The sequence below is a fragment of the Mauremys mutica genome, chromosome 1, assembly GCF_020497125.1.
Source record: "Mauremys mutica isolate MM-2020 ecotype Southern chromosome 1, ASM2049712v1, whole genome shotgun sequence".
NCBI classification, from domain to species: Eukaryota; Metazoa; Chordata; order Testudines; family Geoemydidae; genus Mauremys; species Mauremys mutica.
This window is the reverse complement of record NC_059072.1, coordinates 127,950,832-127,968,371: the sequence shown is the minus strand read 5'-3', so window position 1 is coordinate 127,968,371 and position 17,540 is coordinate 127,950,832. Positions and strand designations below refer to the sequence as shown.

Genomic DNA, 17,540 nt, shown 5'->3' with positions numbered 1-17,540 from the left:
TGCCATTTGTATTTGCGAATTGCTGGGCTAAGCAAAATGGTTTGAGTGAACATTGCATTTAAGTTTTGCCTGGTTTTTCATGTTTACTGAAATGATCACACACACAAAAAAAGTCACTACATAGGAACAGTCAGTTAACTCACCTCTGCAGCGGTCATGAAGGTAAGGATCCTCTTGGTCTACTTCCTCGTCGGAAATTTTAACTAATAAGAAGGTTAAATAGACATTAGAAGGGAAAGCAGTTTTCTGCTCACAATAAAATGCTATCTACCTGGGAAAAGATTAGAAGCAAGTATTTGAGGATACTTATACCACAGGATAATACTGAAGAATTATTTATTCATTTTATAAACACAAAATAGCTTTTATTTGACACTTGATTCAAACACACGTGCACACAGAGTACACTTGCCAAATGAATGATAGATCATAAAATATAATTCCCGATTACACATGAACCAAGATTTTCAAATATGAGTTCCTAACATTAGGCTTCTATGTAAAAGTTTAACCTGATTTTCATCAAATGTGCTGAGTACCCTCAGCTTCCATTGACTTTGGTTGCAGCTGAGCATGCTTAGCAGTTATGATGGAAGTTAGGCTAATCTTATTTATTCACTTAGGGCAGGTCTACACTAAGGGCGGGGGTCGAACTAGGGTACGCAAGTTCAGCTACGTGAATAGCGTAGCTGAACTCGAAGTACCCTAGTTCAAACTACTTACCCGTCCAGACGCCGCGGGATCGAAGTCCGCGGCTCCAAGGTCGACTCCGCCACCGCCTTTTGCAGTGGTGGAGTACCGGAGTCGACCGCGGCGCTTCCGGAGTTCGAACTATCGCGTCTAGATCAGACGCGATAGTTCGAACTCCGAGAAGTCGAACTCACCGCGTCGACCTGGCAGGTAAGTGTAGACTAGCCCTTAGATTTTATTCTAAAAAGCAACTTCACATTGAAAGGTGCCCAGCCAACCCTCTGGCTGCTCTCAGCGTACATTTTAAAACAGCACAAGAAGAGTTGCAACATAAATCATCCAAAAATACAAGCACATCTCCTACCCTGCATCCTACTATGACTTGAAGTTGTGCTCTGCTGTCTCAGCTTAATTTTAGTGCTGGTATAATATACCTTGGTCTTTTTTAGGAACATCACTAATTGACCCTTCGGTGCCTTCCTGACCCTTGACACAGCAAGCTCTGAACACCTGCCCACACTGGTATCCTATCAGTTGGCTCTGCTCACAGCTCTGTCCTTGAACTTGGGCTGTCTTTCCCAGCAAGCAACAGTAACAGCATTTCTGTCAAAACAAACACACACAAAAAACAGATAGTAAGTGAAATCCTAGCCCTAAAGAAATCAATGAGTTTTGCCACTGACTTAAATGGGGCCAGAATTTCACACCGTGTGTTTATAGAAAATGGTCAGCCAAAGCTTTCAGACGTCAATGTTCAAAAGCCCTGCTGCGCTTAATTAGTTAGATCTCAGAACATTTGTATGGGTCTGGATCAGGCCCTCAAAGAGAAGATGTAACCGAAACCCAGGCCCTGGAATCAATCCCCACTGTCCTTGATGGCATGGAATGGGAAGGCAAGAATGGTCCATGTACAACTGTTGTGGTGGGTCCTCCTCCCTCAAATGAGCAGCTCCAGATCTCCAGTTCTGAACACCACCAAACTGTGGGACTCCTCAAAACCCTGAATGACTTGAGCTCCACTTCTAATTTAAAACAGATTTTATTTGTCACAGTGAGGATGAGGGGCATTGCTCAGTTTATAAATAAACTGCACACCAGCCTGCCCTCTCAACCTCCCCCCAAATCCTCATTTAAAAGAGAAGCACCTGGTCTTAAAATTAACAGACCATAAAGACATGAAAGAAGACAATTCTGTATAGACCAACCATGATTTAAAAGGTTCTAAAAAGAAAAAAAATCCCTCTATTGGAGCCTAACATTTTTAACTTTAATATTAATTATTTGTATTATGGTATCACCCAGATGCCTCAACTGAGATTGGGGCCCCATTAGGGTAGGCACTATACAAGTACATGCTTCCTATCCCAAAGTGTTTACAGTCTAAACAAACAAGAGACAAAGAGTGAGGGGGAAACAGAGGCACAGAGAGGTAAAGCGATGCAGCGGGTCAGTGGTGGAACCTAGAACAGGGGTAGGCAACCTATGGCACGCGTGCCGAAGGCGGCACTCGAGCTGATTTTCAGTGGCACTCACACTGCCCGGGTCCTGGCCACCGGTCCAGGGGACTCTGCATTTTAATTTAATTTTAAATAAAGCTTCTTAAACATTTTAAAAACCTTATTTACTTTACATACAACAATAGTTTAGTTATATATTATACACTTATAGAAAGAGGCCTTCTAAAAATGTTAAAATGTATTACCGGCACGTGAAACCTTAAATTAGAGTGAATAAATGAAGACTTAGCACACCGCTTCTGAAAGGTTGCCGACCCCTGACCTAGAACAAAGTCTCCTAAGTCTCATCCAGTGTCCTAAATGCTGGTCCACACGTCTCTATAGTAATTATTTAAGAATGTCACCTCTTAAGAACCCAGTCCTGAAATGGGATCTGTTAGTGCCCAGTCCTTCTAGGTATGAGGATCTGCATTGGAAGAACAGGGACTTCAGAATCCACTGCAGGACAGAACAAAGGTTGGTTTTGAATAAATGGCTGTGTTGATTCTGAGTTGAAAAAACATTGCCAAATTGCTCCCTTTTCTCCCCTGCTGCTAGAAAGCTAGGGTGAAATTTGGTTCACTGCAACCAGCGTCTGCCAACTACTGCTGTTAAGTAAATGGCAGATTAACATTTTTTTTTTTGAAATTACTTTTATAATTGTTTTTCAGCTCAAAAGGAAACAGCCTGCAGCATTAAAAAAATTAAAAACACAGCTGGAACATAAAATAACTACTCATTATGGAAGTTAATGACCTAAATCCCTTATGTAGTTTCAAGAACCCATTTCCAACAAAAAAAAACTGAGAACAGAACATTTCTCCCAACACCTGTGAGATATGTGCCTGCTCGCCTTCTCTACTTACCCATATAAATAATTGTACATATGTTTTCTCTTCTGTTCTGTAATGAAGAATTCCTTTAAAGCCTGGAGCAGCACAAGGATAAAATAAAGAGATCAACTTTTTCTTTTCTCCCTCACACTCTTTGCCTTTAGAAGAGCAAGCTACTCATAAGCATCCTACCTTGTGCTTCATCTTTTTATGGCAAATACCCTGGCCTCATTCTCAACACATCCCACATATTTCCATCTTTTTTTCTGGATAACTTTAGACATAAGGAGTTGTTGAAGTTTCTGATGAGTCTCAGCATTTGTTATAGATTCACTCCATTTAATACCTTGTATCATAGATGCCAACTCCATGGATGCTCCAATACCAGAGCATGCACGGAAAAAAAATAGTGGATGCCCAGCACCCACCGGCAGGCCCCTCCCCCTACCACCTCCTGCCCACGGAAGATCAGCTGTTCAGTGGCAGGCAGGAGGCACTGGGGAGGAGGGGAGGTAAGGAGTGGGGGCAGGAAGAGGCGGAGCAAGGGTGGGGCTGGGTGATGCGTCAGTGGGACACGGTGGCAAGTGCCCCAGATGCTGGGGACTGGAAGGGGCGGGGTCGGCAGGAGCGGAAGGGGTGGGACCAGCCCCTTCCAGCTGCTGGGAGGCTGCTCTGCAGCGTGGTGGGCTGGCAGCAGGGGGCAGGTTGGCAGGGAGACATATGTGATCTCCCCTTTAGATTGTGCCTCCCCCTCAGTATGGGGAGATTCCAGTTGTCTATGGCGGGGTGCCCTCAGGGAAGGGGACAGAACAGGGTAGGAAGAGGTGGGGTGGAGGTAGGGCCTTGGGGGAAGGGGTGGAGTGGGTGTGAGGCCAGGGACAAAGAAGGGGTTTAGAACCCCCAGGGGAAATCAGAAAGTCGGCACCTGTGCCTTGTATTTTCCTGAAGTATTTACTTTCAAAGGCATTTAGACCTCTGTCTATATATTTGATGGATTAACAGCCTTCACATCCATATGTTACGGTGCAAATTATATTTAAGTTGAAGATTCCTAGTTTAGTCTTTAAATTGTAGATTTTTTTATGACCAAATTTCTTGTTTAAGTTAGTGATTGCAGCTGCCACCATGCCAAGTCACGACATTATTTCCTTATGGATATTCTCATTGACTTTCATGTCACTGCCACGTTATGTGAATTGGCTCACTGCTTGCATTCCTTTGCATTCAGAAGTAATTTTTGTGTTGGGAGTTGCTGGGGTTCTCATTAGATTTGTTTCATAATTGATTAATCCCACCTTTCTTGCAATGCTGGACAATCTTTCAGTTTTTGTTTCCATGTTGGTAGCGCTGTCCCTTAGAAGAGCAATATTATCAGCAAAATCTAAATCGTCTCGTATACTGTTGCTGAACTACATGATGCCTGTGTTATATCCATCTACACTTTTTCTCATAATGAAGTCAATGGCAATCCAAACAGAAGAGGGAAGAGAATGCATCCTTGTTTGATGCCAGTGTTTATGTTAAACCATTTGCTCATGTCTGTGTTTAACCGTGCATTCTTCAAATCTATTAAGTGTTTTTGCCCCATTTGATGCACGCTTCAAAGAGTATCCTTAGGATGAAAATCTGGTTGACTCCTGATCTTCCAAAGCAAAATCCAGATTGCCTTCCATTAGTTTTGCCTGATCTGCTTCCTTTATTCTGCTTAAGATGATACTGCAGAAGACTATCACTGAAAGATGGGTAACACCTTACCAGTTATTGCAGTTGCTTTGAATCAGTCATAGAAATCTCAGACTGAAGGGCCTCAGTTTAGTCCATCCCTGCACGATGAAGCATGATTAGGTACAGCTTGACCATCGAGGTCACCTTTCTTTGGAATTTTGACTTTAATGCCATTTTCCCACTGTTCCAGAGGCTATTCCTGGTCCCATGCTTTGCTTAAAAGTTTGGTGATTTTATTAATAGTCTCATCACAAGCTTTCAACATTTCCCCCATGACTTTGTCTTCACTTGCAAGGTTTCCTATGTTTCAACTTTTTAATGCATCTTTCACTTTGGTTTTAATGTTAGATGTTACAATGTTTATTTCTGGGTGTTTAAAGTCTTTGTCAAAGTTAATAGTTTCTTGTGGCACTGTTCTGTTTAGCACTCCTTAAAAGTATTCTGCCTATCGCTTTCTTTCTGTTACTGGGGTCTTTCCTTGTTTACCTTAACAGGCCCCCAATTGGTCTAAACTTGCTAGTTAGAACCTTGCTGAATTGATAGAAGTGTTTTACTATTATCTCTTATCAACCACTTCAACTTCTTTGGTGATGTTATCCCCGTATTTCCTCTTGCCCCTTCTTGTGCTGCACTTTACAGCATTATCCTTTGTTTTATACAGAGCTTTTGCTGCTTCTTTTTCAGGAAGAGTTGATGATAGCTTTGGCTTGTTTCATTTCCTTAGAAGAGCAATTTACACATAAGTATTCTACTTCATGCTTCATCTTTTATGTATATAATTTGATCATATTACAGTAGAATCCCTATTTTACTAACTAATTTTGGATTAAGGAGTTCATAAAATTTAACATCTCAATATTCCATTACGAGATGCTGTTCATAAGTTAAAGTACGGTGCACTGCCTCACTTTCTTCTTGTCCTTCAAACCACTGCAAAGCAATTTCAAATGCACTTAAGGCATCAGAATGTGAAGTTATGACAATTTGTTCTTCATCAATATCATTTTTGTAGTGTGATTCCCTTCCACCCCTCCATATCATATATTTCATGTATATAACCGCAAGTTGTTCCTAAAATTAGAATTCATAAAAAACAAGGTTCTCATGTATTTTGTTTGACCCGCAGGAGATGACTGTACTATGGAGAACTGAAAAAGTCATTAAAAAAAGAAAGGAAGACATTTCCAGCAGCTGCTACAACAGGATCTCTAGCTGAGACTAGAAGATAGCTTGCCATTCCAGCTTTAAGTTACTTCAGGATCACTGTTCATTCTAGGAGAAAAATGCTTTAAGATTTAAATGTTGAGACCTTAATTTCAGATATGAACATATTTCCAAACAAAGGTGGTTGGGTGGGGGCAGGGAATAAATTCATTATTATTCAGAATGACTCTTTAGCCATATTGCCACTACCATCATGACACCAGCGCACTAACAGAATTATCCAACATAAAGAACAAAAGTATCCAAGATTAACAATAAATGCAGTACTTCTAGGTCAAATATCACTGTGTCAATTCTTGCTTATTTTGTTTGGTTGGTTTACAATTTTTTTAAATTAACTTAGTGCTGATGGAAGATGCTTGATTGAGGCTGAGATCTTCCACTCAATTAAAGAAGAAGTATAGGTGAAAATAAAAGATGGTCTTGTAGTTACAGCACAAGATTGGGAGCCTGGAGACCTAGTTCTGCTCCTGGCTCTGCCACATACCTCACTTGTGACTTTGGGCTAGTCATTTATCCTCTCCATGTCTCAGTCCATCCATCTATCCATAAAATGGAGATAACTCACACAGGCTACTGAGGCTAATTTAATTAGTGTTCATAAATCACTCTAGGGTCCTCAAATTCATGGCACTAAATAAGTATCATTATCATCAGAAGATGATGATAAGTGCCAGTGCAAACTTTCCCATACTCTTTTGTCCAAGTGCTTCTATCCTATTTTGAAGTAAACTGGAACATCTATTAGTTTGAAAGTGTAGTTCAGACTCCCTGTCAGTTCAGTTCTTGACCTCTTTGAAGACACTGCCTACAAGGTGCCAGAGATTTGTTGTAATGTGGACAATTCCTAGGAATGGGGTTGAGCCTACCTCTTCATTTAATGTAGAGTGCCAAATAACTATCCAATTGTAATACTCCCCGTCATGGCCTCCAGCTCACCGTTAAGCATGTGATCCAGCTACCAACCTGGATCATATGTGCACCTATAACCTAGAGGTTAAAGGATCTATTATTTCACCTCTAGTCTCATGAACAATCAAGTTGTCACACACCTTAATTTCTCATGGAAAGGAGTAAATATAGGAAGACTCACATGCATACCATATACTTGCTTCAAAAAAAGAGACGTATGCAGTAATAGCCTGGTAGTCAGAGGTAATGAGCAGCCGAAGCCTCCCACTGACTTCAGTGGGAAGTCACATATGCTCGGCAACTTTGAAAATCAGGCCATACACATACATACATTTTCAATTCAGCCCATAGTTACAAGTTTGTAGTTTTAAAATATTTCTTAGTATGACCAGGAATCACCTGATAGTGCTTAGTCAATAAAACCCCTGAATTAACTAAACATTATAATACCTCCGTGTTATTTATATCATTAGTTAAATATAAAGAGTTAAACAGCAAATGCAGCATTAACTATGCTTTTGTAGGTTCCTCCACAAGAGGTCTCATCTGCTGGAGTACACATTTCTATCAGCAGTCAAAAAATAGATTCGACAAAATAAGAATCCAGTGGAAATTTTCACAACTTCTGAAGATGTGAACAATGGTACAAATTATGTCCAGCAGTTCAGAATAAAAACATATATTCAATAATATATAGACAAATAAAAGCTTCTTTAGAAAATGGGAGAATAAGGGCTAAATATTGTTCTTTGAGAAGAGAGAAAGTGCTATGATTTGGGCAGATCTCTGAGCATTTTAAGGACCCTCAAAATTTCTACCAGATTCTGACCTTTAATTTGTGGATCTAGCTTTCGAAGACACTTGCTGATTTCTACTTCTGAGTCTCCTATGCCAGCCAATGCTCAACCAACACGTTTGGAGTTAGATTTATCTTTGGAGACCGATTTTTCTGCTTGGCTTTAAATAGACTTTTATTTTTGTACCTATCATTTTCTGAGTAACAAGGTGCTTAACTGTGCTCACAATTATCAACAACTGCAATCCGTGGATGCAAAAACACAGACCAGTGTTTTCAAAATATGCCTCTTCATCTTCTTTCTAGTTGCATGTTCTGGACTCAAATTAGAGAATAGTCACCCCGGTGATTCTCTTACTGGAAAGATAACCAATTTAGCCCACTACTTGGATTCCTAATTAAGCCTGACTATTTTCTTGGAGAAAAAAATAAAAAGGCATTCAATTCAAAAGGTTTCACATGTTAAAGTAAAGTTTAAACAGGACCAAGCTCAGGAGCACTGAGATAGAAGCCCAATAAGATGCATAATACTAACGTTCCTTTGTCATAATACCATAGTGCACATCGGGCATACTGTCTGGCTCAACATTCGCTGACTCAAAATGTTTTCAGTATAAGAAAGTTAAGAACAATTTAGCTACACAAGATTGTGAACCTCTCACATGCAGCCGTAATGTATTATGCATTGATCTCAATGGGACAGTTTGCAGAGTGAGGTACTACTCAACACACGTGAGGGTGGCAGAATCTGGCCTGTAATAATTAGCATCATTCCCTCATGCGGATAAACTCACACATATGAAACATTGATCTGGTGGTGAGGAACTGTTACTTTAATTATGTCTTTTTTAACTTGCTTGCAGCGTTGTAGCTGCATTGGTCCCAAGATATTAGAAAGAAAAGGTGGGTGAGATAATATAGAAGTAATACACCTCTACCTCAATATAACACCGTCCTCAGGAGCCAAAAAAATGTTACCGCGTTGTAGGTGAAACTGCGTTATATTGAACTTGCTTTGATCCACCAAAGTGCGCAGCCCCGCCCCCCCGGAGCACTGCTTTACTGCGTTATATCCGAATTCGTGTTATATCAGGTCGCATTATATCGAGGTAGAGGGGTATGTTTATTGGTCCAACTTGTGTAGGTGAAAGAGAGAGAAGCTTTTGAGCTACAAAGTGCTTTTCTTCAGGCTAACCTTTTACACAGTCATTTACGTGATCACGATCAACGTGATCATTTACAGGGCTTTAAAACCTTGCTGTTATTACAGCTGTGTCTCTGGCAGCAACCACTGAAAAACACTTTTTGTTACAGCCCTGTTTTCTTGTGTTCATAATTCTTCAAAACATTTACTCCAGGGATGAAATTTGTCATGCTTAACCGCCCTCTGAATTTTTTGAACACTTTGAGTAAAACTCCTTCAGCCATTACTGAGTTGTGGCTGAAGAAGGGGAGGGGAAAAAGGCATCTTTCACAGTAAAAAACCCTGATTTTTTTTTTAAAAGCAGAACTATGTCAAAAATGGTTGAAGTCTAAAAGGTGACTTAGGTGAACGCTGCTTGTTTGGTCAACAAATTATTTTGATTTCACAAAAAACATTTGAAGTTTGCACAGTGAGCAAGTTCAGAGTCATTTTGTTAGGTTAGGAGCATTTTAAAAGCGGATATAATGCACGTGCAGCTCAGATTTTAAACTTTTTTTAAATTGGTTATGATATGGCTAAGACTTCTGATTGGTTTTAAGCTGCTTCCTCCACTTTAAGGGAGGTAAAAAACTGCCTCTCCACAAAAATGAATGAATGAATGAATAAATCAATAAATCACATGCTCAAGAAACACAGTTGGCTGGGAGAATAAAAAGGGGGTAGGAGGGCTCAGCAGACGGTAGTAGGCACTTATGCTGCTGTCATCAGGGGTGAGGGTGGAGGGCGTCGCTGCACCCCCGCGCCATACGTGCGCTCATGCCCAGTCCCAGTCCAGGAGGTTTAGTCTTTTATAAGAAGATTTAAACAGACAGACAGACAGACAGACAAACAGAACACAGTCTTAAATCGATACCTGGGCCCCAGGTTTAAGGGCCACCTCTTCCAGGGTCTCTGGCTCTCCAGCTCGTGGCAACTTCCCAGCCTCTGCCAGCTCTGCTCCCACCTTGGAGCAGCGGCCACAGGCTTCCCTGAATCCCTGGCCCCCCTTGCTCCAGGGACTCACCAAAGGAGTTAGGTCCACTTCATGTGGCCTTTGCTGCCCAGGGCTCAGGCCTTCCTCCTCCCTAGCTGCCTACTAGCAGCCCTTTATAGGCCCAGGACTAACCCAGCCCTCTTAAATTAGCTGGATTGTGCTCACTGGCTTTTAGTCCAGGGGAGTTGGGTTCAGTCTATCCACAGGGACCAGCTACCCTGTGACAGCTGCCTAATGAATTTTTAAACTATACTTAAATGTACATACATATGCTTTGCTACCACAGACTTGGAAGACAAAACAATCTGTAGATCCGCCCTTATTTGCAGAAGCCATCAACAGCGCCATAAACACTTCAGTATAACAAAATACTTACAACCCATGAGGTGCTGTTACCACCTGCAGTACAACTTGCATCCCCCTGGCCCCTGATTCCACCTCCCTCAGCTCCTGGATCTCACTTCTTCCCACAGCCAAAGAGAAAACAACAGGGGGGTGGGCAGCTCAGAGGGTCAGCAGAGGCCATGGGGTTGAGGGCATGAGAAAAAGTGGTGACTGGACCCAGGGCAAGTCCATGCTGTGAAGCAAGCCAGAGCAGGCGGATAGGGTCACCTCCCACTGCTGAAAACCCTCTGTAGAAAACACTTGTAGTAATTATAGGAGAGGGTTCATTTTGAAGAAAGAAGCGAACTAGATTGTAAACAGGGTAGTGGCAACTGGTCAATCCAAGGTGTCCAAGATGAGCATTTTCATCCTGGGTACAGAATGATGACGACACTTACTTGTCCTCAAAATCCTGGAGATGCTTCAGTTTAAGAATAAATCAAACTCATGTTAGCTATAATAAACAACAACAGTTTATAGCAGTTCTAAAGTCTCACCTTAGTGAATTTGGCTTCATAAGTGGAAATATCATCATGTGAATTACATTCTTCATGTTCATTGGCAATGTTAATGCCAATGGAACAGTAGTGTTCCTCCAGCTTATTACTGCAGCACTGCTCCTGGACTATGCTGTCAATTGAAATGAAGTGAGACCAAAAGGAAAAAAAAACAAAAAAAAACATGCTTAGAACAAAAGTATATAAATCAGTAACTGCTGCTAATGATGCACCAATTAGTATTTGTACTGAGTTTCAGTGGGAAAATGTTTACTTGGAACAAACATCTTAGTTTTTTTAAAAAGACTCTTTAGGTACAATCAGAACAAATGTCTGTCAGATACTGACTAAGTGTGTCCATCAGTGGACTCTCACGTAATGGTGGCCTGCAATGCTTTTCAAGTTTGTTCACTTTTTCAGCTCTCAGACTCATGGTCCATAAATGCTTTATTTACATGTGTCACAACCCTGTTTATATAATTTTGTAAATCAAAATAGTTCCTTCAACTCCTTCCCATGGATAAAACTGAATAAGGACAAACATCTCCCTCTCCTGACATCACTGATATTTGCATGCCAAGCACATCTCAAACGGCTTCTTCCCCTTTACACATTGCTACATCATCTTGGAGAATGCTGTTACCTTGTTTAAGTTAAAGTAGTTACATTGCTGCATCCTAGTATAGAATGGGGAAGAGGGGAAATTTTACAGACTAGGAACAGATCAGTTTACATCAATTAATTAATATTTTCATGAGTTGATTGTGCTGTTACTAGTTCACAGAAGACAAAGTTACATAAGATGCTGAAGACAAAAGAGAGCATCCAAAGGGCAAATTTAGACTGTAATAGGGGAACGTAAAAACTTATTATTTATATGTAATAGGGGAACTTAAAAACTTATTCTCTTACAGAGGTGCCAACAACGGAAACAAATTAATGGGTGGCAGCCAGCTCCTTCCCCTCCCTCCCAGCACCTCCCGCCCATGGCAATCAGCTATTCTATGGCATGCAGGAGGCACTGGGGGGGTGAGGGAGGAGCGGGGACAGGGCATGCTTGGGGGATGGGGCAGAACTGGGCTGGAAGAGGGGGTGGAGGTGAAGCGGGGGCAGGAAGAGGCGGGGCAGGGCCTGGGGTGGAGCGAGGGATTGAGCACCCCCACGGGCTGGAGAAAGCCAGCACCTGTGTTCTCTTACATATAAGGGAGTATAAGTAAAAATAACTCAGAAAAGCACTGCAGGTTACCTTTAAAAGATATTTATTTAGAAATAAATATTTTGCATCCATCAACAAGTCTCCTGAGTCCCTTACATCTATTAATCTTAGACTATAACAGATGTACCCTCATTGTTAACTGTAAAAAGCACTATGGTGACATGTGACATGCCCTTAACTCTTTTCTGGCCATTTCATCCTGCCACAGCGACCAACCACAAAATAGGCCTGATTCAAAGCCCACTGAAGCCAATGGAGTCTTTTCATTGATTTCAATGGGCTTTTGATCAGGCCCAGTAGGAACAGTGAACAGTGAAATTCAATCATTCAGAGTCTGAAAATTGTTTGTCCAAACTATTTGGTGAGTATTTATGAATGACAGCTGCAGAGAAGGATAATCAGGATCAGTTCAAAAACAAATCATTATAAAGGAGGGGCTAACTTCATAACTGGAGCTAGGGGGAGACTAGTAATTCCTTTTCATGGAGCATTTGACTTTGTTCCAACATGAGACAAACTCCCAAATTTCAAAATTATCTGGGAAAGGAGACTATCATTTTCTGCCAAACTCTACTGGGAGGCCCAGCTCTGAGGCAGTCTACTTGGCAGCCTGTCCCGCAGCCCATGACCCTGAAAGCTCAGGGAGCCTGGGTTCTGGGAAGCCAAGTACTTGGAAGTTAGGAGCCAAGGCCCCCAGGGCTTCCAAACTCCTGGCTGTCTATCAACCTGCCAGGTGGGTGAATTTCTGGTGGAATTTTGTCTAAATTAAATAATCTTCACAAAGTATTTCACAAACTGGCAAATTCTGACAAAAAAATGTCAATTTTTTTCCCAACCAGTTCTATTCATAACAAGCAGTTCAACTAACTTTAACTGTAACTAGTAGTTAAAATTCAACAGAATGGAAACAGTTGAATAAAAATACTATTTGTTAATTACGAGGCAAATTCTCATCCCAAAGCCCAACCAAAGCAGCTGGGCTCAGTGCTGTACAGAAGGCAAGTACCTCCCCCAGGCTGTAAAATAGCTATACATCTCCTCTACAAAGGCAACGTCAGAATGAGCCCTTATGCAATGGTGGATGAAGACAACTGGAAAGTCTCCATGGTGCTGATCCTCTGACTTCAACTTAGTCTGCCTATGCATCATCTTCTCCCACTTTCTGTGCACTACCACTGAGAGAGAGAGAGAGAGAGAGAGAGAGAGAGAGAGAGATCACCTCTAGGAGGTCTTCACACTATATAGGAAAGTCAACATATCTTTAGATTTTGGGGACTGAGACTGTCTCTTCCTATATCTATACAATACCCAGCCCCTATGAGCAAAACCTGCAAATACTCCATATTCAGCACTCTTATTGATGCAGTAGCATATGGATGGCTTACAAGATCAGGCCTGAAAAATTAAGATAAATAGTTTTCCGTTATTCTTTAGATTAATTGTGCATACTACTTCAATCAACTACCAAAATAGTCATCTCTTCAACTTCATCAGAAATGTTCTGTTTTTCAGTAACCACATTGTACAAGAACCTTGTTAAGTTCAACTTATAGTTTTGTTGTATACGCTGAAATTTTACTAGGATCCCAAACCTTAAATGTGGAAATTCTAAGAGTACATAGCTACAGAATTGACTTTCACTGAGGATATATCAGAGTCACATAAGTATTCTGATCTCTGATTTATGGTGGATTTTATTACATTTCATCGGTGTATCACCAACTAAACAAATTTATGTTTTAGACTTTTTTTTAAAAACTCTATGTTTGAGACATATTTCTGAAAAATGAAATAAACTTTTTAATAACTCATTAATCAGAATATAATCAATTAAAGGGTAACATATGTTTAACCCTGAAATCCCTCTTTATCCTTATGCTCACAGACAAATGTTGCTGAAAATGTAAAGTAATTTGGGGAGTAGATTTAGATTAATTTCAGCAGTATTTGGAACAGCATATAACACCCAACTCATGAAAGCCCAAGCAACTGAAAAATCTTAAATTAGAGAAGATCAAAGCACCTTAATTTTATTTTATCTTTTACCGGACATTAGATTAATAGATCTGTGAAGAACCAGAGTGATGTGGTTTTACTTTATGTTAAAATTTAACCTGCTTACTGATTTTCACAGAACAACTTTATAGTGAAAAACTTGCAGGTTCGTTTACTAAACAGCTATACCCCCAGAATCCTTTCATCTTCTTTATTATCCTCCCCAGAGGGTGCACTCTTAAACCAGCATGGATTTTCTAATTACCGCTGGTGAGCTCTTATTTTCTTTCATTTCTTTCCATAAAATCATTAACATTTAACTCTGGTCATAAGACAATTTCTTAATTTGGTGCCAGTCTAGTTTAACCCAGAAAAAAAAAACTCATTACCTTACTCCCCTCTCCCTTGACTTATTAGTGTGCCTTGAAACCACTTTTGTGCTTCATGCGAAGAATTGGAGGTTTTATCTTTGAGTCAATCATTAAGACTAGAAAGATACTGATTCCACTCAAAGAAGTGCTTTGCAAAGACAAGGTATGTTCTCAAATTAAGCAGACTTTTGAAACAAAAACATTACTCTGGCTTTAGTCCTTCTGTCATCCCTCTTATCAGTTCAAAGATTATTGTGTAACATGCATGATTATAGAAAGGCTGGCATATATGTTGAATAAAAATTATTACAGGTCTTGCTCTGTACATTCATAATGTGAAATGTCTCAGCAATGAGAGTGTAATGAGACGGAATGGCCTCATTCTGGCACAAAGGGGGTTAACTCATCATGTTGGGCTCAGCTAACCCTGCCGCTTCCCCCTTGCAGGAAGTGTGGTGGCGGGGCAGGAAGTATAAGAGGAGAGCCCTGCAGCTCAGTTGGAGACAGACCAAGGAAGGATCCAGATGTCCTTCCCAGGGAGCCAAACTGCCAAGAGAGCCCATGACTGGCTGTGGCACCCACTGATGACTCCCCTAAGCTAGCCTGGAGAGAAGGCCAGCCACTGCCCCAGGTGATGGAGAGACCCAAAGAGGAAGTGGAGAGTGAGCCGACAACAATGACAGGAAGTAGCCAAGGGAACCGAGATATTGACTCAGCTGTGCTGCTAAGAGGCAAGGCAGATACCCCACACTTCCCCAACAACCTTGTTACGGGATCACCCGTCACTTCTAGGGCCCTGAGCTGGGACATGATTGCGCAGGGTGGGCTTGGGCCTCCCTACCCTGCACTCATGGCTGGATGAGCCACGGACTGTTGCGTGTTCAACCCTATCCAAGAAGGCCTGACCCATTAACCACTTATTTGCTTAGCCCTCAGGCAGGAAGGCCTGATCCACTGACTGTTCGTCTGCTCTGCACCCCACCCCACCCCTAATGAAGGAGATCTGAGGTACCACTTGCTTAGTGATTCGGCTGCAAGCCAGGACACCTGATAGTCCAGTTCACTGTGAGCACCGATTCCACGCTACCACCAAAAGGGTGCCCCAGAGAGATACATGCTTGTTGATCACCTGTCAAAAAAAATATTAGAGATGGACCCAAACCTAAATTCTAGATCCAAACAGCATCAAACTTCATGAATTTTGATCCACACCTGAACTTTGTGGCTTGGGATCATCTGCTTATTAAGAAAGATGTTTTATGAGCGTAAAAAGGGAAACTATGATTATACCATTTATTATAGAGAGAAAATCTTGATGGCCTGGTGGGATATAAATGTTTTATCAGCCTAAGTTTGGGATGGGCACATTACTCACAAGATAGGAAGCCATGAGTGAATTAGACCTGTCACCCCAAATGAGTACTGATAAAACTTTTACAGCATGGCACACTATCATGCATTCTGAATATACCACATGTTAATGAAAAACTAGCCAAGGAATTTTTCTTTGAGACTTTTTTTTTTTAAATCCTTTAGACTCCAAAGCCACAAGCCTGAGTGGCCCTGAGTTCCATGAGCAGGGCACAGAGGAAAAGTTAAAACATGAAACATCTCCAAAAATGACCCCAAACTTTCTAAACATAAAAGTGTCATGACTTTAAAGTATGACGTGTCAGACCCTTCCAGTACTAGAATGATATAAAATTATAAAGTTATATATAAAATAGTTAGGCAGCTGGTGTGCTGTGACCACTACCAATCATGCTGACTTCTTTGTGTTTCATTGTTCCATTGTGTTCTTCAGTCTGTATCTACCTGTTATCTCTTGTCTTATATTGTAAGCTCTTTGGGGCAGGGACTGTCTTTTTGTTCTGTGTTTGTACAGCACCTAGCATAATAGGGTCCTGGTCTGTGACTGGCATTCCTAGGAGCTGTCATAATACAAATAAATAATAGTATTAATTCCCAATTCTAGCTCCAAAGGAGCATTATATTCTGTTATCTAAAGTAATGAGACGGGTTTTTTTAATACACAAACTATTATTGGTCCAGAACTGAATCTCACCTCTAATGCCCTTTGGGCAGGAAGGAGGAGACATTTCTTGAGCAGGCCAATTTTCAAAAATAAATGGCACCTGTGTGAAGCTCGTGTGGGTTTGGAATGTTAGAAAATGTCCTGGGGAAAAGGATCAGTGGGCAGAGGGAAGGTGGTCAAAAAGCCTGCTCACCCAAACTCTAGGCCTATTATCTGTCTGTACTGTCGGCACATGTAGAAATTTTGTCCAAAACTTCCCGCCCCCCCCCAAACAAATGCAGATTTGGGTTGACCAAATCAAGTTGCAAATTCATGTCAAATTCACCAAATTATTTCAGTAAATTAAAAACAAAACTTTATAAAAATTCCAAAAATATTGAAACATTAGATCATTTTGATATTGTCTACCTGAAACATTTTGATTTTTTATTCAAACACACATTTTTTGTTCTGAAAATTCATTTAAATTTAAATTTTAAAATATTAGACATTTGTTAGAAAGCTCAAAAACGAAACAAAATGTATTGTTTCAGGTTAAACAAAATGTTTTGCTCTAAGCTAAACAATTTTTGTTTTGTTTTTGGAATGAACTGATAACCAAAAAAAGTTATTTGCACAGCTCTAGTCACAGGGGACATATGCAAAAATCTAGTTGCTTTGGGAAGTATTATGACACAGTGAAATGTAGTAGTATGTGGGGGAAATGGTGGCCTTTCTGGTGGCATCAGGGTATGCACAGGGCCGGTGCAACCATTTAGGTGACCTAGGCGGTCGCCTACGACACTAGGATTTGGGGGGCGCCATTTTCTTCAGCAGCGACCATGGCGGCTGGATCTTGGCTGGATTTTGGCCCCAATTACATCTGTGTAACACCACTGTTTAGAATAGGGTTGCACAGATGTAATGAAGAACAGACTTTGGCCCTTGACATTTTGCTTATGAAGTGACATCAGAAAACAATCCAGCTGAGTGTCTTGCTGCTGTATTAGTGATGGAGTGGTAACTGGAATAAAAAGTATTAATAAATAAATAATTGCCAAAACAATATACAGGTAAGGATGCCATTTTTACATGGTGACTTTTTATACGACTGCACTTCAAAAGTTAGTGTGTTATTTATTGAGATTGTAATATACGGTGTCTGTTTATCATAATACAGTATTTTAGATGCTTAGACTCTTTCTTTATA

At 40.8% G+C, this 17,540-nt stretch overlaps 1 protein-coding gene across 2 annotated transcripts in view; it reads right to left on the bottom strand.

The window, feature by feature from the left end:
- FBLN1 (fibulin 1) overlaps positions 1–17,540 on the bottom strand; it is a 104,271-nt gene that overhangs the window by 69,493 nt on the left and 17,238 nt on the right. For both annotated transcript variants that reach the window (XM_044995494.1, XM_044995485.1), the window contains exons 3-5: positions 10,735–10,867; positions 1,125–1,293; positions 144–203 (exon numbers count right to left, since the gene is read on the bottom strand). In XM_044995494.1, the coding sequence (XP_044851429.1) occupies positions 144–203; positions 1,125–1,293; positions 10,735–10,867 (362 nt within the window). The remainder of the gene's footprint in view (positions 1–143; positions 204–1,124; positions 1,294–10,734; positions 10,868–17,540) is intronic.